The 27974-nt window shown below is 44.4% G+C and overlaps 1 protein-coding gene across 2 annotated transcripts in view; it reads right to left on the bottom strand.

The window, feature by feature from the left end:
- ENTREP2 (endosomal transmembrane epsin interactor 2) overlaps nucleotides 1-27636 on the bottom strand; it is a 1414087-nt gene extending 1386451 nt beyond the window's left edge. For both annotated transcript variants that reach the window (XM_077263898.1, XM_077263899.1), the window contains exon 1: nucleotides 26487-27636. In XM_077263898.1, coding sequence (XP_077120013.1) covers nucleotides 26487-26714 — 228 coding nt within the window. In that variant the 5' untranslated portion in view covers nucleotides 26715-27636. The remainder of the gene's footprint in view (nucleotides 1-26486) is intronic.
- Nucleotides 27637-27974: the final 338 nt, after the last annotated feature.

Genomic DNA, 27974 nt, shown 5'->3' with positions numbered 1-27974 from the left:
CTGTTGCCAGTGCTGCTCCAGATGATTGACAGGTCTCTCGTTATGCTCACACATGGGAAAGACCAACTAATCACCTGCACCGTCGCTGGGAAGTCGGAGCCAGATTTGTCTTGTTTCTAGCTATGGTCCCCAGACGAAACTTTAAAGTACCTTTTCTCTGAAACCCAGAACGTTTCAGATAAATCTATAAACTGACTGCAATTCATGCTGTCTGTGGTTTAGACAGCATTAATCAGGTTCATTTTATAGTTGTAGAGCCCAGCAGAGACGTCTTAAAGTTTTAAAGCCAAGGAACTTTGGTGAAGAACTACTTTCACAATGGTGATTATATCGGTGGTGACACTATTTGTTTTATATTGTTATGGAAATTTGTATGTTCAGTGTACGGAATAAAGCTCAGCTATTGGGACAGTCATCGGTGGGCTCATGCTGTGTTCTGTCAGGACCACTACATGAATATATCACTTCTGCAGCAAATGTCACTGCCTATTTGAAAGACTTGTTAAGACAAGGAAATATCTACTTAAAATGGTCCATATCTTGAATTACATATCTCGATGGTGGATCATTTAAATAAACTGTTAATGGAGCTATTGAAAAGACTGTTAACAGGCAATAGAGTTAATTATCCAAAGTTCCAGTTTTCTGATAGAGGATCTGGGTCATCAAGCTTCTCATTATTAGAGGATAACAATCTAAATATGTTTATTATGGATAATTGTCTAGTTCCGCTTCTGATGCCATCCAATTCTAACCAGACATTAGACTCTTGTATAAATGCTACTTCCAAATGGCTAAGCACCAGTGGGTCTAAAATCTACTAAGTTGAGTGGATTTACAGAAATGATTTCCACTTCACTTGCATACAGGAGACATTAGGTGTCATTTGTATTCAGATCATTACTAGAAGGTAGAGATATTCACATCACAGGAATGTTTCCAGTTAGATAAACAAGTTAAATGATAGAGACAGAATACACAGGGAAGTGATATTCCAAAATATCTCATTTTATAACTCAGGTTACATCAGTCTAGAGAGACAAATTTTACTTGCGTTTATATATGAGGAACTTTCTGCTTCTTGTGTTAAATTGTGTGTCTCGTAGACTGGCAACACCAGGTCGGTTACCGTTAGAAAGTGTCAAGTTGGTGTCATTTGCAGAGGAGCCATGTATGAAAGAATTGCTATATTAGATAACAAAATGCTTTGGACTTAGGGATTACGTACCATAAAAACTTGTGTAGCATCAGGTTGCCTAATATCTCATCCTCATTGGTGAAAGGTTGTATAGGGCTCACATCAACCTTTGTATACCTATACAGGGGTGGTGAAACTACCTCTACTAACATACAGTAGAACATTTTCTAATTGTTAAATAAATTATTTATACAATCAACAAACGATATATACTCCGTAATTGGTTAAAAAAGGTGTTGATTTTCCCCTTTAAAATCACTTGTTTGTATGCTCTCCCCGCGATTGCGTGGGTTTCTTTTGGATACTTTGGTTTCCTCCGACACTCCAAAGAAATACTGATAGGGAATTTAGATTGTGAGAACCAAAGGGGACAGTGATGATGATGTCAGTAAGGTGATGCCGAATATGATGGCACTATATCATATATAATATAAATAATTTTCCCTCCATTCAGGATAGGCAAAAAGGAGGACTCAGCTTGGTCTGTCATGCCAATGGGAGGATTTTGATTGGGAGAATATAGATGGGTAGGGCTGAATATTTAAGGAGGAGTGGTTTATTTTCCCGCCAGTGTGAGTAGTGTGAGATTGACAAGTGTGAACCTGGAGACCAGTGAGACAACTGATTGTAGTAAAAGGCCAGTGGGGACCACACTGTCAAGAGTGACTGTGTATTATTATTATACATTTTTATAGCGCCATTTATTCCATGGCGCTTTACAGGTTAACAGGGCAAATATAGACAAGAACAATAAGCATGAGTAAAAGAAGGCACACACAAGTACATGAGGAGAGAGGACCCTGCCTGCGAGGGCTCACAGTCTACAGGGGATGGGTGAGGATGCACTAGGAGAGGGTAGAGTTGGTCATGCAGCGGTTCAGCAGAGAGGATCGCTGCAGGTTGTAGGCTTGACGGAAGAGGTGGGTCTTCAGGTTCCTTTTGAAGGTTTCCACGGTAGGCGAGAGTCTGATATGTTGTGGTAGAGAGTTCCAGAGAATAGGGGAAGCACGGGAGACTTGTATGCGGTTGTGGGAGGAAGAGATGAGAGAGGAGTAGAGAAGGAGATCATGAGAGGATCAAAGGTTGCGTGTAGGTAGGTACCGGGAGACCATGTCACAGATGTATGGAAGAGACAGATGGTGAATGGCTCTGTATGTCATTGCTAGTGTTTTGAACTGTAGCCTCTGGGCAATAGGAAGCCAATGAAGGGCCTGGCAGAGAGGAATAACGGGGAGACAGGTGGATTAGTTGGGCAGCAGAGTTTAGGATGAATTGGAGTGGTGCCAGAGTGCTAGAGGGGAGGCCAGAGAGTAGGAGGTTGAGGTAGTCAAGGTGGGAGATGATAAGGGCATGCACTAGTGTTTTTGTGGTTTCATGGTCAAGGAATGCACGGATCCAGGAAATGTTTTTGAGTTGGAATCGGCAGGAGGAGGCAAGGGCTTGGATATGTGGTTTGAAAGAGAGGGCAGAGTCAAGGATCACCCCGAGGCACTGAGGATGTGGGACTGGGGAAAGTGAGCAGCCATTGACATTGATGGATAGGTTGGGTGGAGGGGTAGAGTGAGGTGGGGGAAACATGATGAATTCTGTTTTGTCCATGTTCAGTTTTAGAAAGCGAGCAGAAAAGATGAAATAGCAGACACACATTGTGGGATTTTGGTCAGTAAGGAAGTGAGGTCAGGTCCAGAAAGGTTGATCTGTGTGTCATCAGCATAGAGATGATATTGTAAACCGTGGGATTCTATGAGCTGTCCCAGGCCAAAGGTGTAGATGGATAAGAGTAGGGGTTCTAGAACTAAGCCTTGGGGAATACCGACAGACGGGGGTAAGATGAGGAGGTGGTGTGGGAGAGGGAGACACTGAATGTCCGGTCTGTTAGATATGATGAGATCCAGGATAGGTATAATTAGTACTCTGGTACAGAGAGAATGTTAAGTTGAGTTTATTGTTATCTGTACTTCTAGTCATCTGGAAAATGAGTAGTCTCGAAAGCTTGCAATTTGTTACCATCTTTTCAGTTAGCCATTAAATGGTATCAACCACTGAGGACTCTCAATTCTAAATATTTTAGTGACTACCATACAAACTTTTAACATACCTCCTATGCAAAACAGCAAGGCTACCAATTGGAAAGCGAGATAAGAAAAATTGTTCTTATGGATTGAAGAATAATACCTAGTAATACATCCTTGCGCTACAAATAAAGGACAATGAAAGGAAGAAAAAACCAGTTGTGTTTAGTGACATAATACACCAAAAACCATTTTAAGATCACGTTAGATATTCCCACTAATAGAAACGTGAATCTTAAGTTCATAATATAGGAATACATATGCAAATGTACAGTAATTTCAGAAACCAAAAGTGTCCAGGATAACAATTTGTTAAGCCTGTCATATAATGTCTCTATTTTGAAATTTTCATGTTGCTTTCATGGAGAATTTAACATAAAACACCAATAATTCTGTTTAATATTTTCTCATGAATATTATCTAGCCACCCACCTCATATCAAGCCTTGTTATAGGCTTCGCCTGTTAGAACAAATTACATGCCACTGATTAACATATTTGGTCAAAGCCCTGACTAAATAAATCTACATCTCCGCCCATCTGACTCGTTCAGAGAAATCATTAGTTAGTTACACAGTTAGAGTTGGAGTGCCCCCAGACGCAGGGCCGCGGGGTACTCGGTACCGGGCCTCTCTGTCTCAGTTCTGGGGCTGTCACGGCGGCTAGACCCGGTCCGTGACCCTGCTAAGGGGCGTCCAATGAAAGTTGAAGGTGGTGGTGCGTGGTGCAGGTCGCGATGAATAACGAGGACACAGGGTTGCAGTCTCTTTACCTCTTTACTGAAGGCTTCAAGATCCTCAATCCAGAGTACGGTTAACAGGGCTGGCTGAGACCGGCCGGTCCGATGGCACCTCCAGAGTTCCCTTTGCAGGTGGAAATCTGTGCCTTCCTTCTAGCGCCTGTGTGTTGTAGTACTTCCCTGCTGAGCACCACGGGATAGTCCTCACAACTGTTGTGTCTGTTTCTGATGTTGTTTCCCACAACTTATGTCTGTTCTGATGTTCTTCTCCGTCCCCCAGATGATATGGCTAGGACGCACCCGTATGACGGGTAGGCCTGGAGTTCTTCCGGGACCCTAGTGATGCCGCACAGTTGCCCCCTATGTCTGCTTAGGTGATTTAGGTGAGACAGCCAACCTATAATTAACTGTCCTGCCGTTGGTTTGAAGTAATGCTTGGAGCCCAATACTTCCTCGGCGTTCAGGCCACCGGCTACGCGCTTCAGTAGGATGTTGCCTCGATCTTACAGGACGACTCCTACTGGTGTTATCTCCTTTTTGCTTTGATCTCGTTTCTCACTCTCCACAATAAACCTCGCTTCTTGTCCTTTCTTGAGATACCGCCGCGATGTAGTGCAGGTGCGGTTCCTTAATGTTCTGTCCTTTTTGCTAGGCCTCTGTCAGGATCCCACCCCTGACAGGGACCCCCCTGAATCTTCCGCTGCAACACCCTCTGCCACAGGATGTTGCCTGGTTCCAACCCAGTCAGCTTCTGACTAACTTCCTATCCAGCCCCCAGTTTTACCAGATTGTGAGGAGTGGCCTAATACATAGCACCCTTAGCTCCCCCTGGAGGCCAGACTATGAAGTGTATTGGTGTCTGTGATACCTGGTCAGGTGAACTCCTTTAGTGCCATCAGACATACCATCACTCCCCTTAGCGGCGGAGCAACAGTACTGCAACGACCAGGACTCTGGGGCGCTGCAGAGTCATTAACACCTAAAGGCACCTGTTACAGACAAGACCATCTACTAATTTTTTTGATTATCCAATAGGCTAGAATAGATTATGATGACTCAAAAAGAGTGACAGATGGTCTTTAAGTTATCAAAGCTGAGATGCAGAATGAGAATATTTTGAGAAACTGATTAAATAGAAAAAGTTGGGAATAGTTTCTAATATATTCTCATGGATATTAGTATTTTAGAAAGTTGCTTCATTGGCTACATATATAAACATTATCTACAATGATAAAATGACAGTCATTGCAATACATGGTACATTTATACAAAATACTTATCTAATGCCTCTAACATTTGGTAGTTTAGAACTGAGCAAATACAACACAAAAAAGATTGATGCCTACAAGCAGGGTCAGACTGGCCCACCGGGATACCGGTGAAATGCCGGTGGGCCCCGATCCAGAGAGGAGGAGGAGGAGAAGGAGCAGGAGGAGGAGGAAGAAAAAAAAAAGAGATGCGGGCCCTTTAAATCTTCGGGCGGCGCCGACCGCCGCCACGACCAGGGCCCCCCCTGGAGCCAGCGCTGGCATCGGGCCCCCGTTCTAATACTCACCTCTCCTGGTTCCTGCGGCAGCTGCAGCGTCTTCAGCGCCGTCTGACTGCGACGTCTCAGGGCAGAGGAAGCGATGACGTCATCACTGTGCTCTCAGCCTCTCTGTCCTGAGCGTTGCAGAGCCGGAGAGACGCTGAGTGCACCGGACCTGCGCTGGGAACGGGAGAGGCGAGGATTTTCTTTTTTCTTTATGTCTGACTGGAGGGGGAGGGGGGCATAATACTGTGTGGAGGAGCTGGGGGGAAAATACTATGCGGGGCCCGGGGCATAATACTGTGTGGGGGAGCTGGGGGGGGAAATACTGTGCGGGGCCCGGGGCATAATACTGTGTGGGGGAGCTGGGGGTGGGGGGAAATACTGTGTGGGGCTTGGGGCATAATACTGTGTGTAGGAGCTGGGGGGGAAATACTGTGCGGGGCATAATACTGTGTGGAGGAGCTGGGGGGGAATACTGTGTGGGGGCATAATACTGTGTGGAGGAGCTGGGGGAAATACTGTGCGGGGGGCATAATACTGTGTGGAGGAGCTGAGGGAGAAATACTGTGCGGGGGCATAATACTGTGTGGAGGAGCTGGGGGGGAGATACTGTGCAGGGGCATAATACTGTGTGGAGGAGCTGGGGGGGAAATACTGTGCGGGGGCATAATTCTGTGTGGAGGAACTGGGGAAAATACTGTGTGGGGGCATAATACTGTGTGGAGGAGCTGGGGGGATTACTGTGCGGGGGCATAATACTGTGTGGAGGAGCTGGGGGGAAATACTGTGCGGGGGCATAATACCGTGTGGAGGAGCTGGGGGGAAAATACTGTGCAGGGCATAATACTGTGCAGGGGGACAATAATACTGTGCGGTGGGTAATAATACTGTGCGGGGGCATAATACTGTGCAGGGGGTGGGCATAATACTGTGTGGAGGAGCTGGGGGGGAAAATACTGTGCGGTGAAAAATACTGTGCAGGGGCAATAATACTGTGCGGGAGGGCATAATACTGTGCAGGAGGTGGGCATAATACTGTGCAGGGGGGCATAATACGGTGTGGAGGAGCTGGGGGGGGAAATACTGTGCGGGGCATAATACTGTGCAGGGGGACAATAATACTGTGCGGTGGGCAATAATACTGTGCAGAGGGTGGGCATAATACTGTGCAGAGGGTGGGCATAATACTGTGTGGAGGAGCTGGGGGGGAAATACTGTGCGGGGGCATAATACTGTGTGGAGGAGCTGGGGGGGAAATACTGTGCGGGGCATAATACTGTGCAGGGGACAATAATACTGTGCAGGGAGCAATAATACTGTGCGGGGGCATAATACTGTGCGGAGGAGCTGGGGGAAATACTGTGCGGGGGCATAATTCTGTGTGGAGAAGCTGGGGAAAATACTGTGTGGGGGCATAATACTGTGTGGAGGAGCTGGGGGGGAATACTGTGCGGGGGCATAATACTGTGTGGAGGAGCTGGGGGAAAATACTGTGCGGGGGCATAATACCGTGTGGAGGAGCTGGGGGGAAAATACTGTGCAGGGCATAATACTGTGCGGTGGGTAATAATACTGTGCGGGGGCATAATACTGTGCAGGGGGTGGGCATAATACTGTGTGGAGGAGCTGGGGGGAAAATACTGTGCGGTGAAAAATACTGTGCAGGGGCAATAATACTGTGCGGGAGGGCATAATACTGTGCAGGGGGTGGGCATAATACTGTGTGGAGGAGCTGTGGGGGGAAATACTGTGTGGGGGCATAATACTGTGTGGAGGAGCTGGGGGGGAAATACTGTGCGGGGCATAATACTGTACAGGGAGCAACAATACTGTGCAGGGGGCAATAATACGGTGCAGGGGGCATAATACTGTGCAGGGGGTGGGCATAATACTGTGTGGGGGACATAATACTGTGTGGAGGAGCTGGGGAGGGAAATACTGTGTGGTGGCATAATACTGTGTGGAGGAGCTGGGGGGAAATACTGTGCGGCATAATACTGTGCAGGGGGACAATAATACTGTGCGGTGGGCAATAATACTGTGCGGGGGGCATAATACTGTGCAGGGGGTGGGCATAATACTGTGCAGGGGGACATAATACTGTGTGGAGGAGCTGGGGGGGAAATACTGTGCGGGGGCATAATACTGTGTGGAGGAGCTGGGGGGAAAATACTGTGCGGGGCATAATACTGTGCAGGGGACAATAATACTGTGCAGGGAGCAATAATACTGTGCGGGGGGCATAATACTGTGTGGAGGAGCTGGGGGAAATACTGTGCGGGGGCATAATACTGTGTGGAGGAGCTGGGGGGGAAATACTGTGCGGGGCATAATACTATGCAGGGGGGCATAATACTGTGTGGAGGAGCTGGGGGGGAAATACTGTGCAGGGGGACATAATACTGTGTGGAGGAGCGGGGAGCCCATAATACTGTATGGAGGAGCTGGGGCATAATACTGTGTGGAGGAGCTGGGGGGGCGTAATACTGTGTGGAGGAGCTGGGGGGCATAATACTGAGTGGAGAAGCACGGGGCCCACAATACTGTATGTAGGAGCAGGGGGCCCATGATGTGCTGTATGGAGGAGCATTACATGGGGCTCATAATACTATATGGAGGACTATGAGGTGCCCATAATACTGTATGGAGGAGCATTATATGGGGCCAAAAATACTGAATGGAGCATTATATGGGGCCAATAATACTGTATGGAGGAACATTATATGGGGCCAATAATACTGTATGGAGGACTATGTGGTTGGCCATAATACTGTATGGAGGACTATGAGGTGCCCATAATACTGTATGGAGGATCATTATATGGGGCCAATAATACTGTATGGAGGACTATGTGGTTGCCCATAATACTGTATGGAGGACTATGAGGTGCCTGTAATACTGTATGGAGCACTATGTGTTGACCATAATACTGTATGGCGGATTATGAGGTGCCCATAATACTGTATGGAGGACTATGTGATTGACCATAATACTGTATGGAGGACTATAAGGTGCCCGTAATACTGAATGGCGCACTGTGTGGTGCCTATATTTTGTACTATATCTGCTTTTTTATCTGTACATCAGGAATCGTGGCATGTGTTAAGGGGGCCCACTGATACTCTTTCGCCCGAGGCCCATGAAAACCTGGAGCTGACCGTGACGACAATGCACATCAAGATGAATACCGGCTGCTACTGTGACAGGGCGCTCTGCTCTGTGACAGGCCATGTGTTGAAGTCACATAGCAGTTTTGTTAAATGACTCCTGCAGCCTTTGATAGGCCGACGGCCTTTCAATGTTACTGCTATGTGACGTCAGCGTGCGGCCTGTCACAAAGCAGAGAGCCCTGTTACAGCTGCAGTCGGCAGCCATTGTAACGACCATGCCGAATATGAAGCCAAAAGAGGATGCTGGGGAGTGCAAGATGGTGAGAAGAATCCCCCCCTCTGTAGTTGGGCAAGGTAGTGGCCATAGGGACAGACAAAGGGGCCCAGGGAGGGTACATTAAATAAAGGAGCCCAGGATGAGGACATTATTACTGGAAGGGGCCCAGGATAGGGACCTTATTAAGGTGGACATTGGGGTCCAAGATGGAGACATTAAATAAAGGGGCCAAGGATCTGGCACCTTATTAAAAAAATGGGTGACATAATTACTGTATTGAGGTCAGGATGAGGAACATACATTATTGGTTTATGGTGGCAAATGGGGACATAATTGCTGTAGGGGCCAATCAGGGGACATTATTACTGCTGTAATTTACTTTTGATCTTACTGTCTTCCATGGAGATAACAAAAGGGTCCTGCTACTGCGCAGGGTGGCACTATGTCTTTTTTTTCTTCATCTGACATAGTATAGAAGTCGAGGAAAATAGTGGGGAATGTGCTCTGGAAGCGATCAGCTATAGCTGTTTTATTTTTTGCAGAGACGAGTCTTTGCTGGAAGAAGTAATGGCGGTCTGCACTGGATGAAGAAAAAAGACCTCAACTACAGATGTCACCGGTGAGTCAGTGTGTTGCTTGTACACTTACACTATATACTGTGTACAGAGCTCCTTTGTATAATGTCACTGGTGATCACTGTATTATGTGTACACTGACACTATATACAGAGCTTCTGTGTGTAATGTCACTGGTGGTCACTGTATTACCTGTACACTGACACTATATACAGAGCTCCTGTCTATAATGTCACTGGTGATCACTGTATTATCCGTACACTATACAATATATACAGAGCTCCTGTGTATTATGTCACTGGTGATCATTGTATTACCTGTACACTGACACTATATACAAAGGTACTGTGTACATTCTCACTGGTGGTAATAACAGTGTTGTTAGTATTGTGGTTTGTATTCATAATCAATATTGTAGTATTCTGGCACTATGTGTTGGTAATTTGTAGTCTGGTCACGGCGTGGCAGTATTTCTCCTTGTATGTGGTATCATTTGGTCCCTATATGCTGGTAATATTTATTTTTATTTATTTTTACTCATTTATATAGCGCTATTAATTTCACAGCTCTTTACAGACATTATTGCCACTGTCCCCGATGGGGCTCACAATCTAGATTCCCTAGCAGTATGTCTTTGTAAATGTGGGAGGAAACCAGGGTACCCAGAGGAAACTCACGCAAACACGGGGAGAACATACAAACTCATTGCAGATGTTGTCCTTGGTGGGATTTGAACCCAGGACTCCAGCGCTGCAAGGCTGCAGTGCTAACCTCTGAACCGTGCTGCCCTAATATGTCATATTATTCAGTCACTATGTGGTGGTAATATGTGATCTGTTCATGGTGTGGTGGTATTTGTCCCTTGTATGTATTATTATTCGGTCACTATGTGGTCTGGTCATGGTGTGGTGGTATTTCTTCCTGTATGTGGTAATATTGGTCTTGGTACAGTGGATTGTGTTGTTTATGGCGGTCATTTGTGCTCTCTGATATTAATTAGGAGAAGATTCTTTATTTCCATTAGAGTTTTAATGCTTTGTACACAGTGGCGGAGATGCACTTAAAGGGGGTTTCCTGTGGAAAAAAGTATTCACCTCTCCACAGGATAAGTGATAATGTATTGATTGGTGGGGGTCTGACTGCTTGGACCCATTCAGCAAAATGTGGAACTTTTTATCCCCATTAGACTGGAGTGGCATGTCCGACTAGATCACTGATCCATTCATTCCCTCAGTGGCTGCACTTGTTTTTTTCTGGAAGCCCCAAAGAGAATGAATGGAGCTGCGGTCAGACATCCCACCTGCCGCTGCATTTTAAAATAGTGATAAAAGTGTCCTGTCAGGGATAAAACTTCCCCATTCTTCTGATCGGTGCTTTTTCTAATGGTCGGATCTAAGCGATCACCTATCCTGTGGAGCCCATGGATCGGTGATAACTTGTTTTAACCAAGAACCCCATTAATGTAAACTACCGTAATTATACATCCCAGTTATTGGGGCACACGGTAGATGTGCAGCAGCCATCGGTGTTTTACAGCTGATGCTCTGCTATAATGACAAATATTTGTATATAGCTGTAGTGTGGGCCCCTAGAGTCCAATCCTCTGGTGGGTCCCAGACACCCCAGTCCGACGCTGCCCACAAGTGTTTCTTATGGTAACTTTATGGATATATCTCCAAAATGTTGATGCCAGAAACTAACTGCAACTAGTCTTTACGGATGGTAGATTTGAAATACTTACAGGGGTTATCCCACAAAGTTCATTTTAACCAATAGATGTTGAAACAATACTAAATTCCACAATTGGATGGGTTTAAATAAAGTGTTCCTGTGCTGCGATGATCTTATAAATGTGCCCCTGCTGTGTACTGTGTAATGGCCGTGTCTGCCCGTACAGGAACATGGTCTGATCATACCCCGGCTCCTGGGCAGGGCAGGAAGCAGAAAAGTATACAAACATTTAGACACGTGATCACAGCTGATTTATTTTGTGAGGTAAATCATTTTGCTGCCTGTTCTTAAAAATGTTTTACCTCCAAAAAAGAATATGTTGTCCTGTCTGTATACTCTTTTGCTTCCCCCCTACCTAGGAGCTGTGGTATGATCAGACCATGTCCCTGTACAGTCAGACACGGCTATTACACAGAACAAAGCAGGGGCACATTTACAAGATTATCTCAGCACAGGAACATCCTTTTTTAACACATCCACTTGTGGAACTTATTATTAATCAAAGATCTATTGATTAAAATGTTAATTAAAATTTTACTTTGCCTGTGGGAAAACTCCTTTAGGCTACGTTCACATTTGCGGCCAGCGCCGCAGCGTCGGGCGCCGCAGCGGCGCCGCATGCGTCATGCGCCCCTATATTTAACATGGGGGCGCATGGACATGCGGCGCACTTGCGTTTTGCGCCGCATGCGTCGCTGCGGCGCCCGCGTCGGGGCGCAGAGGACGCAGCAAGTTGCATTTTTGCTGCGTCCAAATTCAATGAAAAAACGACGCATGCGGCGCAAAACGCAGCGTTGTGCATGCGTTTTGCTGCGTTTTTGTTTGCGTTGTGCGCTGCGGCGCCGACGCTGCGGCGCACAACGCAAATGTAAACGTAGCCTTAGCAATGTTTTTTGATAAAGCTTTTTTTAATTCATCTGGTTCATCTTGAAGATAATTGATGTTATTCCTCAAAAGCTAAATTTTAGCACCATATAATCACTGAGTATCTCTCCTTTCACTGGTTTCCTTCTTTTATTACTCAATCATACCTGGTAGCTCTATTTTCTGAAAAAAGAAAAGTCTTCTGGTAAAGTACATCAAATTGTGCCTCAGAGCACTGACCTGTGAATAGTGTGCCAGCTGTATGGTAATTATTCTGAATATTCCCTGCAGAATTCATATACTGATGCAGAGGCTGGAATTTTACTTAATATAGGAGGGGATTTCTGGTATCTTTTTGTGACGATAACAATTAAAAATACATTTATTATATCTAAAAATATAAAATAACTGACTGCCATATATCTATACTGTATTGATGCTGCTTCATACCATTAAGAAATAACAGTCCTTTAATAAAAATGTATTTTTTATTGCAAATGTATTATCTAATCCATCCAAGCTTTGTAATTAGCTGCTTTCAGATTGTCCTCTTGTGGGAGTGTCCCTCTCAATAATACAGGCTGGACGAGAAGTCTTTGTATTTCCAGGGTCCTCAAATATCAGCTTCTATCCTGTACTTCTTTCCTCTTTATATGCTTTTTCCCTTTTTTATAGCCAACTTTCTCTGCCCACTCAGACTGCAGATGGTTTCTCTGCCCTACACCAGGGTTGCCAACCGTCCAGAAACTCAGATTTTTTTGAAGGTAAAAACACTTACACTTATTATTTTGACTATAATTTTCATCATTTTACAGTTTATGGTGAATGCAGCTGATGTCTTCATATCAGAAGTATGAGCTGTAGACATGGATCACTTATAATCATAGTGATTTATTACGGTTTTTCAATGCATTTGTAAAAAATGACCAGAAAAATTAGAAAGTCAAGTTAACTTTACGCTCTTAAATCTGTGTGCAATTCTCCCTCTCACTGCTATCTCTAATCAAAAAGAGCAGACTGAATGGAGCTTAGATGGATTTGTAACATTTTTGCAAAGCTGTCAGCTATATAAATGACTTATGGACACATTCCATCAGCAAAACGTTAAAAAAATTAAGACGATTTAGAAAGTTGCTTAACTTTACATTTAGGAGGCAAATGAATAATTAAAAAAAGTCTATGGAAAAGTGTATCTGTAATCTGTAAGAGGTAAATTGGGCATATGGACATCATAGACGCTTTTCCCTTCTAGGCTCCCACTTGTCAGCCAGCCTTGAGGGCCATGATATACTGAGCTCTTGCTCTTACACTCACCGGCCACTTTATTAGGTACACCATGCTAGTAACGGGTTGGACCCCCTTTTGCCTTCAGAACTGCCTCAATTCTTCGTGGCATAGATTCAACAAGGTGCTGGAAGCATTCCTCAGAGATTTTGGTCCATATTGACATGATGGCATCACACAGTTGCCGCAGATTTGTCGGCTGCACATCCCAAAGATGCTCCATACAAGGCAGGATGGATCCATGCTTTCATGTTGTTTACGCCAAATTCTGACCCTACCATCCGAATGTCGCAGCAGAAATCGAGACTTATCAGACCAAGCAACGTTTTTCCAATCTTCTACTGTCCAATTTCGATGAGCTTGTACAAATTGTAGCCTCAGTTTCCTGTTCTTAGCTGAAAGGAGTGGTACCCGGTGTGGTCTTCTGCTGCTGTAGCCCATCTGCCTCAAAGTTCGACGCACTGTGCGTTCAGAGATGCTCTTAGGCCTACCTTGGTTGTAACGGGTGGCGATTTGAGTCACTGTTGCCTTTCTATCAGCTCGAACCAGTCTGCCCATTCTCCTCTGACATCAACAAGGCATTTCCGCCCACAGAACTGCCGCTCACTGGATTTTTTTTCTTTTTCGGACCATTCTCTGTAAACCCTAGAGATGGTTGTGCGTGAAAATCCCAGTAGATCAGCAGTTTCTGAAATACTCAGACCAGCCCTTCTGGCACCAACAACCATGCCACGTTCAAAGGCACTCAAATCACCTTTCTTCCCCATACTGATGCTCGGTTTGAACTGCAGGAGATTGTCTTGACCATGTCTACATGCCTAAATGCACTGAGTTGCCGCCATGTGATTGGCTGATTAGAAATTAAGTGTTAACAAGAAGTTGGACAGGTGTACCTAATAAAGTGGCCAGTGAGTGTATATAGTTATTAATTTATTTAAGTGTCATTGAACACCACTTATCTTCACATATAGAAAAGGTTTTGATAACAATAACATATATATAAAAAAAATGCTTACAGTTTTAAAGCATGCTTGTTAAGCCAAAAGCTATTCCCCTCAATTACATATGGATACTCTGCTCAACCACGAATGCAAGTGTTCTGCCAGATACCTTCCCATAAAAAAAGAATCAGGCATGTTGAAATCCAATATGTCCCACCGCTTTTCCCAACATCTGCCATCAGATACTTGCCCGCTCCCACTGAAATGAGCAGGTTTGGCCAACGCTCATCCAATGGCAACCTTAAATGGTCACTTTCACTAGATCGTCTCTTTTGTCCATCAATTATATCTTTTCATAGCATGTTATCTAAAAGGAAAGTTTTGCCTGTAATATATATATTTTTACATAACTAAGAAGACAGGTCTAATACAACACACAGCTATCATTTATCTCACAGTTCCTGAGGAGGGCTATCGTTTCATAGATGTAATATTCCTGACTGGAAATTCTCTGAAAAGCTGTATATATTTCTCACCCACAGAATTACATGAGCTATAAAGTCACAACAAGTATGACTAGGATTATGAGCCTATAAAAGTCTGGAGCGGAGACTTGTGGTTTGGAGTGAGAGCTGCGCCGTTTCGCCCATACCAGCCATATTGAGCACTGACACCTTTGCAGATGGTTTTGTGAACAGAGTGCACAAAGAACGCTTGGTCAATCCGTATTTCCACAACCTGCTGGGGAAAGGTTTAGTTCAGTGTTTTTCTAAAAGTAAAATGCCCTTGTCCTTGAAGCATCTGCAGCAGATTTGCCGGCTGCTCTGTGGGTCCCCTCAGGGGAAAAACAGAATCACAGCTCATTTTCTTCTCTCCATAAATTAAGTAGCATGGGATGAGAAACCAGTAACAGAAAGAAAGAGGGAAGGCAACTGGGGGATGTAGATTTGTGCAAAATTAGCAAAATCCTCTATCATGACCCAGAAGGAAACTTGTGAATCAATAAGGCTACGTTCACATTTGCGTTGTGCGCCGCAGCGTCGGCGCCGCAGCGCACAACGCAAACAAAAACGCGGCAAAACGCACGCTAAAACGCTGCGTTTTGCGCCGCATGCGTCGTTTTTGCCCGCAAGTTGGACGCAAAAAAAATGCAACTTGAAGCGTTTCTTGCGTCCAACGCTTGCGGCCATGCGGCGCAAAACGCAGCACAACGCATGTCCATGCGCCCCCATGTTAAGTATAGGGGCGCATGACGCATGCGGCGCCGCTGCGGCGCCCGACGCTGCGGCCCTGACCGCAAATGTGAACGTAGCCTTAGTCACTTCTGACCCAAACTTCTATAAGAGTAAGAACCTTTCTATACAATCTCCTATAGAATCCATATTGTTACCTGTAACAGGGATTTGACTGCTTAATACAATTAATAAGGAACTATCTTCTGAATCCAAAGCTGCCATTATTGCTTTTCCTGTGATGTAAATGTGATCCTGGTACATAAACCCCTATTAGAAAGTGTCAGCAGAAATATAATCATTTATTTGAGCATTGGCGCAAGTCCAGAAACTAAATATTTATTCATAGGTCGCTACTTATATTCCCTAGCTCAAATAAACAGGTATACAACTAAGGGCTCATCTACACATACAGCCTCCATATTATGGCTCTGTGCCCCCTCTAGTGGAGACTATTGCCATAACATATTTCCATGCAAACCACCAAATGGCAACATTGTGAGCCTGTACTGCACTTATGGTGAAGTCGCGGGTCATCTCTATTGGAGGACTGGTCCACATATTTGTATCATAGTAGCAAGAGCACTGTCTAGCAATCGGCGTTATTGAGTGTGCAATGTTGATCTCCTCCCATTAAAAGTAGCACTACTAGGTTTCAGCAGTGTAGCGCATGTAAGGGTTACCTACAGCCATTAAAAAAAGTATTACTGGTTCCAGTACTTAGGTGGGAGTGTGAAGCACATCGGAAACGACCCCTTTGAAATACAGAGTGAAACTATAAATAAGTTTCTATTTGCACAAATTGCCTGTGATTTACATAGGACTGATAGATTTTGTTAAAAGGTAATTCAAGGGCATAAATAGCAATAAAGGAGGCCCTCCACCTAGAAAAAAAAATAAGAGAAAACAACTTCTATGTCTGTAGACTGCAACACAACCAGTGGAGTGACTATTGAGCGTCACTGCCATGCACAAAGTCAAGTTTTTAGATAAGTTTTGCAGGCCAGTTTGAGCAAAGCCATTACTATAATATAAGAAGTGGAAACTACAAAAAGAAATGAGAACTACTTCCTTTATTGGGGCTGCTGCAGCAGAGGGGCCCTGTAAAAAAAAAAAAATTAAATAAAATCACAAGTCACTGCTGGCTCTGCTTTGGTCAGTCAAGTCTAGTGATTTTCAGACTGTAGCAGTTTCTAAATCAATGGCACCGATTCATTGAGACTGATGTTCCGTAAGCAGGTCTTAAAGGGAATCTATCACCACATATGACCTATCTAAACTATTAATAAGGGCATACAGGTTATAAACTGCTGAAAACAGTCCTCCATGTTGGTCTTATATCAGCTGTGCTGTTGCTGAAAAATCCTCTTTTATCACTTTATATACAGGTCCTTCTCAAAAAATTAGCATATAGTGTTAAATTTCATTATTTACCATAATGTAATGATTACAATTAAACTTTCATATATTATAGATTCATTATCCACCAACTGAAATTTGTCAGGTCTTTTATTGTTTTAATACTGATGATTTTGGCATACAACTCCTGATAACCAAAAAAACCTGTCTCAATAAATTAGCATATTTCACCCGTCCAATCAAATAAAAGTGTTTTTTAATAACAAACAAAAAAACCATCAAATAATAATGTTCAGTTATGCACTCAATACTTGGTCGGGAATCCTTTGGCAGAAATGAGTGCTTCAATGCGGCGTGGCATGGAGGCAATCAGCCTGTGACACTGCTGAGATGTTATGGAGGCCCAGGATGCTTCAATAGCGGCCTTAAGCTCATCCAGAGTGTTGGGTCTTGCGTCTCTCAACTTTCTCTTCACAATATCCCACAGATTCTCTATGGGGTTCAGGTCAGGAGAGTTGGCAGGCCAATTGAGCACAGTAATACCATGGTCAGTAAACCATTTACCAGTGGTTTTGGCACTGTGAGCAGGTGCCAGGTCGTGCTGAAAAATGAAATCTTCATCTCCATAAAGCATTTCAGCCGAGGGAAGCATGAAGTGCTCCAAAATCTCCTGATAGCTAGCTGCATTGACCCTGCCCTTGATGAAACACAGTGGACCAACACCAGCAGCTGACATGGCACCCCACACCATCACTGACTGTGGGTACTTGACACTGGACTTCAGGCATTTTGGCATTTCCTTCTCCCCAGTCTTCCTCCAGACTCTGGCACCTTGATTTCCGAATGACATGCAAAATTTGCTTTCATCAGAAAAAAGTACTTGGGACCACTTAGCAACAGTCCAGTGCTGCTTCTCTGTAGCCCAGGTCAGGCACTTCTGCCGCTGTTTATGGTTCAAAAGTGGCTTTACCTGGGGAATGCGGCACCTGTAGCCCATTTCCTGCACACGCCTGTGCACGGTGGCTCTGGATGTTTCCACACCAGACTCAGTCCACTGCTTCCTCAGGTTCCCCAAGGTCTGGAATCGGTCCTTCTCCACAATCTTCCTCAGGGTCCGGTCACCTCTTCTCGTTGTACAGCGTTTTCTGCCACATTTTTGCCTTCCAACAGACTTACCATTGAGGTGCCTTGATACAGCACTCTGGGAACAGCCTATTTGTTGAGAAATTTCTTTCTGGGTCTTACCCTCTTGCTTGAGGGTGTCAATGATGGCCTTCTTGACATCTGTCAGGTCACTAGTCTTACCCATGATGGGGGTTTTGAGTAATGAACCAGGCAGGGAGTTTTTAAAAGCCTCAGGTATCTTTTGCATGTGTTTAGAGTTAATTAGTTGATTCAGAAGATTAGGGTAATAGGTCGTTTAGAGAACCTTTTCTTGATATGCTAATTTATTGAGACAGGTTTTTTGGGTTATCAGGAGTTGTATGCCAAAATCATCAGTATTAAAACAATAAAAGACCTGACAAATTTCAGTTGGTGGATAATGAATCTATAATATATGAAAGTTTAATTGTAATCATTACATTATGGTAAATAATGAAATTTAACACTATATGCTAATTTTTTGAGAAGGACCTGTAAGTGACCTATTCCAGGCTCCGGGGCGAATGGTGCCTGGAGATAACTCTGCCTCCAGAGATTATTTTAAGTATAAGGGGGAGTTACCAGTGTGATATGTAATGGCCACTCTCTGCTCTCCTGATAACTGACACATCTGCAGGTTCCTCTCAGTTTCAGCTGCCAGCTTACAGGCAGACAGGGGGCTGCAATATTGTTGCAATACTGCAGAGCTGAGAGAGGAGCAAAAAAATGTGCTTGCAAGAAGACAAATTTCATTCCTCCTGTTCTGTATTAGTTACTTGTCTCACACTGGGACATCTGTGGCTCCCCAGGGTCCTGGACGTCACAGTGGCATTGCTTTCTTCACGGGGAGAGATGTTAGGTTTGGAAGCAATGAAGGATAACTCTCATCAGGTAACCACAATGCACACAACATGTTCACACTCCAGGTCACAAGGGGGTGCTTATGATCCTATTTCTAGGTGACTCCCCTATATAGATTGTGGTTTGGAGGGAAAGAGATCAGTTTCTCAGAAAGTGCCAGGAAGCAGACTGGAGCAGTCTGAGGCAGAAAAAAAAAAAGAAAAGGGGCCGTGTAGTCTGAAGTACTACAGCTCCTGGAAATAGACATACAGAAGGAAAGGACATTGTTCAGTGAGCGTGAAGGAGAGCAAAGCACAGGAGAGGATATATCAGGGAAGACCAGCTACGAGCAGGCTGCCTCCTTCTGAAGCGCAGGTAACCAGTAGCTGGACCACCGAGGTTGTAAGGGACTCTACGGCTTACAGCAGAGACTGGCAGGACAGCTGAACTGCAAGTTACCTGTCCGTCACACACACCTGAGACACAGTAACACATAGAGCCCGAGGCGTGCTAGAGTCCCTGTAAAAAGGCTCGAGTTACCTGTCATGCAGGTATTGTCCTATCCTATATGGGGGACAGAGAGGAACTGTGAGGACCTTATCTGAAGCCATAGGCAGTAAGGGACTACAACACCACTGCGCTAGAGGAAGGCTTTTAACTCCACCTGGTAAAGGGGAACTCTGGATTCGCTTCCAAGCTGGCCGGACCCTGCCTGCCCTGTGATCTGGTGCCCTGGACTGTGGCTGCCTGAAGTCTTCAGTAAACCAGGTAAAGAGACTGCAAACCTGTGTCCTCATTCCTTACTGCACCGTTCACCATCTTCCATCTACACACAGGGAGCCCTGGGGATACACTTCACCTGGGAGAAGTTATACCATCTAGCTGCAATAACATCACCCCAGAGGACCCTTTAAAGCAGTGTGGGTTCCCACTGACCGAATACCACAGGTGGCGTCATGAACATAAACTTTATTCAATTTCCCCTTTTACATGAGCATCCAGGGCCACGGACCGGGTCGCGACCGTGACATCCCCCTGTGAACACTCGACCCGGTACCGGGTACCCCACGGCCCTGGCAGGCGACTCACATCCTTCATGTAAAATAAGCTCTGGAGGCAGAGTTCTCTCCAGGCATCATCCACCCCAGAGCCTGGAAAAGGTCACTTATAGAAAGTGATAAAAGATGAATTCTCAGCAACAACACAGCTGATATGAGACCCACAGGGAGGACTGTTTTCAGAAGTTTAAAACCTGTATGCCCATATTAATGGTTAAGATAGGCCAAATGTGGTGACAGATTCCCTTTAATGAGGGAGTAAGATGCATCTAATTTATTAGGTGGTGCATACTACTTAATGAATAAAGGTACCTTCACACTAAGCGACGCTGCAGCGATATCGACAACGATGCCGATCGCTGCAGCGTCGCTGTTTGGTCGCTGGAGAGCTGTCACACAGACAGCTCTCCAGCGACCAACGATGCCGAAGTCCCCGGGTAACCAGGGTAAACATCGGGTTACTAAGCGCAGGGCCGCTCTTAGTAACCCGATGTTTGCCCTGGTTACCAGTGTTAAATGTAAAAAAACAAACACTACATACTTACATTCGCGTCCCCCGGCGTCCGCTTCCCTGCACTGTGTAAGCGCCGTCCCTAACAGCAGAGCGGTGACGTCACCGCTGTGCTTTGCTTTCCGGCCGGCACTGACACACTCAGTGCAGGAAGCTCTGAGCAGCAGCGCGGACGCCGGGGGACGTGACAGACATCAGAAAGTGAGTATGTAGTGTTTTTTTTTTACTTTTACAATGGTAACAAGGGTAAATATCGGGTTACTAAGCACGGCCCTGCGCTTAGTAACCCGATATTTACCCTGGTTACCATTGTAAAACATTGCTGGCATCGTTGCTTTTGCTGTCAAACACGACGATACACGCCGATCTGACGACCAAATAAAGTTCTGAGCTTTCAGCAACGACCAGCGATATCACAGCAGGATCCTGATCGCTGCTGCGTGTCAAACACAACGATATCGCTATCCAGGACGCTGCAACGTCACGGATCGCTATCGTTATCGTTGCAAAGCCGCTTAGTGTGAAGGTACCTTTAGGTGCATCTTATCAGTGGCATGTGCCTCCATGTGCCTCGCCCGAAATGTTGCTGAAGTCATGGTCTGGAGTACTATTCCTAGCATAAGGAAAGTTGCTTTTATCAATGAATTTGGTGGACGTCTCGTCCCACCTTCACTGCTCCCCATCTCTACCCAATTTTTAAGAGCTGCCCAAAGCCGTTGGAAATGTGCCAAAAGTTGCACAATTTTTGCGCATCATTTTGCACAAACATTTTGCAACATTTGAAGCAGTGTTTTACATCAGAATTCTGGAATAAAGACCATGATGAATCTGAACCTAAGACTCTGTAACTCTGAGGTTTCCAAACAATTGTGGGCAGCACATATAACATAATAGCGGGACAACTAAAGTCAGAAATTTTCATGTCCATGCAACAAACATTTCAATCTGTCCAAGCATCTTTATCAAGAGAATCTGATTACCAGTATCTAGTAGGGAGCAATAGCATGATGTCATTGTGGGGTTGTGGTGCTACAGAGTATGCGTTCTGCACCAGGTTATCGTTAACTCATTGATGCTTGGCAGTCAGATGCTTTGTGTACAGATCTTTGGGTGGATCAGATGTTGAGATGAAGTATCAATATCTGTCTGTAACCATCTTGTCTAAATAAAATATTACGCAATTGATGGGTTATTCCAGTAAGAAAAAGTTTGCATCTATCCACAGGACTACTTTTAAATTGCTGGGGTTCCAACCATTATGACCTCCAACAATCTCAAGAATTATCGACTTCTGACCTCCATTTCAATGAAGCAGCATTACAATTGCTCGACTACTGCTCCATTGACTGTCTATGACAATGCCGGATGCAGCCGAATACAGCTCTCAGCTGACTCCAACAGTTCAAAAGAGGATAAATGGTAGAACAGTTAAGCATGTGCAGTGTTGTTTCATTCAAATGGACATCAAAAGTTGCACATCCTTTGCAATTGGTGCAGGTTACATCCATTTGTCCCCCACAGATCTAGAAAATACCACCCATCCTGTGAATGAGAGATAACTTCTTTTTATGGAATTCCCCTTTAAGGATCATGATCAGTCTACTTGAAAGCTGTGGATTGATATTATATACCTACTTGGGCCCTGATCCTTCAACTTTACACCGATTTTACTAGCACAGTGGTTCACTGATATCTTAATTCTATGCGATGAATATTTTATTTTAATGATGGAATAACCCCTTTAAACCTAAGAATGGTCAAGCTTTTAAACCTGACAACTGTTTTAGGTACTATAGCTCATGTAGAAAAGCAGTGGAGTTCAGAGTTTACACAGATAAAGGAGTGAGAGAGTGTGTGTGTGTGTGTGTGTGTGTGTGTGTGTGTGTGTGTGTGTGTGTGTGTGTGTGTATATATACACACACACACACACACACACACACACGCACACACGTAGCTTTGTAGTCCTAGTTACCATATTCCCTTATATGCAGGTTGCAAACATCTAATATCCACAATATAAGCATGGACTGTGATATCTGGACCATATATCCCTATGGTGGCTGGCAAAAGTATTCACCCCCTTGGCATTTGATGTGTTTTGCTACTTCACAAACTGGAATTTCACTATTTTTTTAGGGTTTTCATCAGTTCATGTAAATAACATGCCTACATCTATGAACATTTGGTTTTCTTTTTATTGTGAAGCAAACAAATAGGAAAAAATAACTAAAAACATCATTGTGCATAACTGTTCACCCCCCTAAAGTCAGTTCTTTGTAGAGCCTCTTTTTGCAGCAGTCACAACTGCAAGTCATTTTGAATAAGTCTCTATGAGCTTTCCACATCTTGCCACTAGGATTTTTACCCATTCTTCAAGACAAAACTGCTCCATCTCCTTCAAATTAAATGGTTTCCTCTGGTGAACAACAATCTTCAAGTCTGACCACAGATTCTTAATTGGAATAAGGTCTGGGCTTTGGCTAGGCCTCTCCAAAACATTTACACATTTCCCCTTAAATCCCTCGAGTGTTGCTTTAGCAGTATGTTTTGGGTCATTGTCTTGTCCGAAGATCTACCTCTGTACCAGTCTCAACTCACTTACAGACTAAAACAGATTTTGCTCAAGAATATTTCTCTATTTCAGACCATCCATCTTCCCCTGGACTTTTTTTGACAGCAGGGACAATTTCCATGTCCTTGCTGTCGAAAAACATCGACAGCATGATGTTGTCACCCCCATGTGTCACTGTGGGGATGGTGTTCTTGAGGTGATGAGATGTTTTGTTTGAAAAAAAGACATAGCGCTTACCTTGGTGGCCATCACTTTTCTCCATACGTCTTTTGGCAAACTCAAAACAAGTCTTACAATTTTTGTGTATATATAAAGGTTTTTTCTGCCCAATCTTCCATAAAGGCCACCTATATGGAGCGTACGGCTTACTGCGGTCGGTCATATGAACAGATACTCCAGTCTTTGCTTGGGAACTCTGCAGCCCCTTCAGGGTTACCTTTGGTCTCTGTGCTGCCTCTCTGATTAATGCCCTCCTTGCCCAGGCTGAGAGTTTTGGTTGATGGCCCTCTCTTTGCAGGTTTGTTGTGGTACAATGTTCTTTCCATTAGATGATAATGGATTTGATGGTGCTCCCGGGGATCATCAGATTGGAATATATTTCTGTAAGCTAATCCTGATTTATATTTCTCAACAACTTTGTCCCCAACTTGTTTGGAGATTTCCTTGGTCTTCATGATGTTTGGTTAGTGGTGCAAACCACTGTATAACTACAAAAGTAAGGTTAAAAAAATGTAGCTTACCTCTACACCGCCTATAAGAATGGTGAGTTCAGGTAAGCAGAACCACAGTCGGTCCAGACATCGTGGTTCATACTCGGACTGTGAATGTCTGATGTGTGAAACTGGCCTAAATATTGAAAGATATGGTTTTTATGGGGCACATGAATATCAGAGGGGTTTCCACGTTCAGAACCTTATTACCAAAGGGCTTCTTTTGTGACAGTCTTATGGTTACCACGTAATACTACAAAATGTTTGTCTGCAGCAACAGTGGTAATGTCGCCTTACCATGATAAATTTGTTTACCAAACCTAATGGGAGCCAAACACAATCTGAAAGATATTCTCTTATAACAATCCATTTAAGTTACATTACAGAGATCCAAATGAATAAGAGGTTAATTTTACTGTTTGATGTATCCTCTTCTGTCATTATAACATTCTCAAGGATACCCAACTTTCTCAACCAACAAATCTGCCTAATTCTGGAGGAATATGTTGTAAGGCTAGGTGAAAAAGACCATTCAATTCTGCAAATCACACTCTGATCAAACTCTGATCAGATGTGAGCATAGAGTGGTCTGATTCCCTCGGATGAGGAGAAGATGGAGAAAAAAATTATTCCATTTTCTCCATTCTGTCAGTCCGTGAAAATCTGACTGCGCTCAGATGTCTTCCGAGTGCAGTCCAATGGTTTCCATGAACTCATTGACTTGCTTGGCTGAGTGGGATCCGAATATCGGATCAAACTCGAGCATGCATTGATTTTTCTTTCCTTGGACCAACTTCTTTAGTGGAAAAACTCGGACATGTGGACGGCCTTATAGAATTTCATTGGTCCAAGTGCAATCCAATGTTTTGTCGGATCACACTCGGACCAAAATTATGAGCCCTTAGACAGGTTGGTTACTGAAGTTTTTGGGAAAGCTGTGTCACTATATCACAGGGAACCAAACAGATCAGCTTTACTGATGACTGCTCATTTGCTTGAGTAAAGGAAATAACGGAGAAGCAGGTGAAATGGATCTTGAATTTTGACGGAAAAGGACAACATTTACAACTTTTTTGCCTTGCTTTTAAAGGGAGTATGTTGTATATAAGAGATGGTAGCGCAGTCTACCACTTGTTGTTAACTTTTCAATCATATCCTGGGTGAAGTTTGCAGCCAGTGAAAGAGAAAATATTATTAAAATCATGTTACTAGCGCCCTGTTCCAGTCATCTGGGCGGGGTCCAGCTCTGAGTGGTAACAGCTATTCTCCACACATGCCCACTATTTGAATTGAAGGACCACTCAAAACAATGGCAGGATAAGAGAGATGACCATCATCTGAACAGTGGGCATGAGCACTCAATGCTACACCCAGGTGCCTGAAAACCTGGTCAGCATTGAAAAAGTAATAAGAAACCTTATATTTGTTCTTCCCTCACGTACATAGACAATTCCGGGGCAATAGGTTGCCTTTAACAAGAGATATCTAGCGATGTTCATTTGGCAAATGATTCTTGAGTATTCAGTTACACGTAGTCTCGACCCAGTCCTCACATGTTGATTTCTCCCCAGCCGGATAATGATGTAGTGCCAGGTAATCTGTGCTACACACAATGCAACACTCTATTATTCAGGCATCCCTTTTATCATGAGAGAGAGGGATACTCAAATGGATTCATAACACCCAGTATATCTCCACAATACACACAGATACCATCTACAGCCATGTTGACACTGAAACATGAAAAGATCTGTCTACAGCACGGAGATTATCACCACGTCAAGCCAGACAAGAACGTTGGTCCTAGTGATGAGCGCGTATTCACACTGTGCATTGGGGAATAATTCTTCAAAATTCTGGCACCAGCCTATGCCTCACATTTCAGCCAAGGAGCTTTCATTCAGGTTTATACCATTCTGATACAAATCCAGAAAGCCTCACAACTGTTGGAATTCTAGAGCCATTAAGGACTTGGATTGGTCAGAATGTGGCCGGTCATACAGGTAGTCATTGTCATGGTTGTATCCTTCATAAACAATCCAATGAGAATAGACAAAACTAGCAGATCAGGGTTTTTAAAGTTTAAAATAACAGAACGGATATGCCTAAGTGGCAAATGACTGACCATATTATCTGATTGTGCCATACGGTACGTGTCTAGTTCATTCGACAACAGACAAAAAAAAAATCCAACATGAGAGATCACAATAGAGGGCCATCGGCCATCACTTGTGGCGTAATCCACATAGAATTTGGTTTTGACCATATCTGTGAACATAAGTTTACCAAGATCTGGTGTTCTTCAGTAATGATTGTTTATATAGGACACATGAGATTCATTCATTTATTTATTTAAAAAGACAGAAAATATTTTTGAAAATTATTTTCTGCATGATCATGTAACTGTTGGTATTAGTGGATATTTCAAATGTTTTTCTTTTCTTTTTTTTATTCATGCAAAACCAATGATCATTCACCAGAAAACAACCAGATGGCTGTAAAATATTGTATTAAAAATGCCATTCTAGAAGCAATAATTCTTATTGCTAGGAAATATTGCCTCCTCACGGAATCTGTCACGATATGTAGCCGACGCCAGGCAAAATAAAAGTTCATCATCATCTAGATACGGATAGGCAGCTCACCTTGCTGCACATGAAGAATACCAGAGCGAATGTTGTAGCAGGTCAGTGAAATATGTCATATTCATAGTAATAGATAAAAGGGGTCATGCACTTACCGAAAATCCTGCCCAGAATGGACACGAGTGCCTTACCCTGGCAGAGGTAGTAAGTGCCAGGGCTGCAAAGCTGACAGCCACAATGAGACATCCAAGCACCATCTGGGAGACCCCAAGAGACAACATGATCCGGGAGCGAGTCCGGTATTCCCGAAGGCGGGAAAGGCTCCGAGATAGGGCAGCAGGGCTTAGAGAGCGGGCGCCAGGAAGGGCACTTAGTGGCATCATGAACAAGAAATGACCTTCTACAGGTAGCAAAATAGGGGACCTCCACAAATAGGACTGCAAACCAGAACTCCCAGGATGGTCAGTCAATGCCCAGCCAATAGTTGAAGCTCCTTAATAGCATGAGCAGTAGAGATGTCACAGTGAGTAGTATGCCCAAGCAGGGATATTTGTCTGAAGACCTTGAGCAAGAGGTTTGCCAGCCTGTGAGTGTTGCCAGAAGACGGATGGAGTGCCCTGTACCCGACAATGGACTCGGGCCACTAACACGATCACTCCAGATCCTGGAGAGTGTACAATGCACAACCCAATGGAGACATGGAGGGTAAGGAGGATTCATGAGTCAGTGACGGGAGGCAGCGGACAGGTCCTAGTGTCAGGGGTCTCCATGTGTGTAGATCATAAGCTGAAGATCTCCTCATCCACACAAGGCTCCTCCAGGTGCCTTCTAGTAATCCCCCTTCTTGGTCCCCTGGATAGTGGACACCACCTGGAAGCTAGGCTACAATCTAACTCCCAAAAAGCATCATCCTGTGATTGCACAGCCCAGTGTGATGAAGTCACTCGTGGAGAAACACTGGGCGGAGATACAGGAGGGAGAAGACATGGGAGCTGGGGATTTGGGGCCGGGGGACAGCGATGTGCTGGTGCTGGAGGAGGTGATGATGATGATACAAGTCGTGGGTATCAGTGCTTTCCCTGGTGAGAGCCAGGCTGCTCTGCAAATGCATGCAACTGCTCCAGTGTACTGTCAGGAGGGGAGGGGGATCTGGAGAAGGATAACCCCTTGTATTCCGCTCACTAGCCCCTATCACTGCTCACTCCGGCTTCCTGCAGAATGCAGACCCCACAGTTGTATGACTGCTAACTCCTGTCTCCACACAGCACGTACACTCCCAGCTCTGCTACTCGCCGCTCAGAACACTGCCTCCTATTAACCCCTAAGCCTCTCTACAGCCTCCTCTGTCAGTGCATGCAGCCTGCTAATTACCCTCCTACACATCCTATTATGTGCTACCTGGCTGCAGCTGTCACACCAGCACAATCATGTGCCCAGTCTCCTGTGACTCACCCCTGACACTGGCTGCCAATAATAAATCCAGGTATATCTCCGCTAACATTGGCCATCTATAGCACAATGGTTAGAAACGAATTGGCTGACCCTGATTTAGTGATGGTAATTATCAGTCTGTCTATAAGGGTGAAGATTATTAACAATCCAATTGACCTTCAATATAATAATTCTTACCATTCTAGGTGGTA

Source organism: Ranitomeya variabilis, chromosome 5 (genome assembly GCF_051348905.1).
Source record: "Ranitomeya variabilis isolate aRanVar5 chromosome 5, aRanVar5.hap1, whole genome shotgun sequence".
NCBI lineage: Eukaryota > Metazoa > Chordata > Amphibia > Anura > Dendrobatidae > Ranitomeya > Ranitomeya variabilis.
The sequence above is the reverse complement of the archived record's forward strand: the minus strand, read 5'-3'. Positions and strand labels throughout refer to the sequence as shown.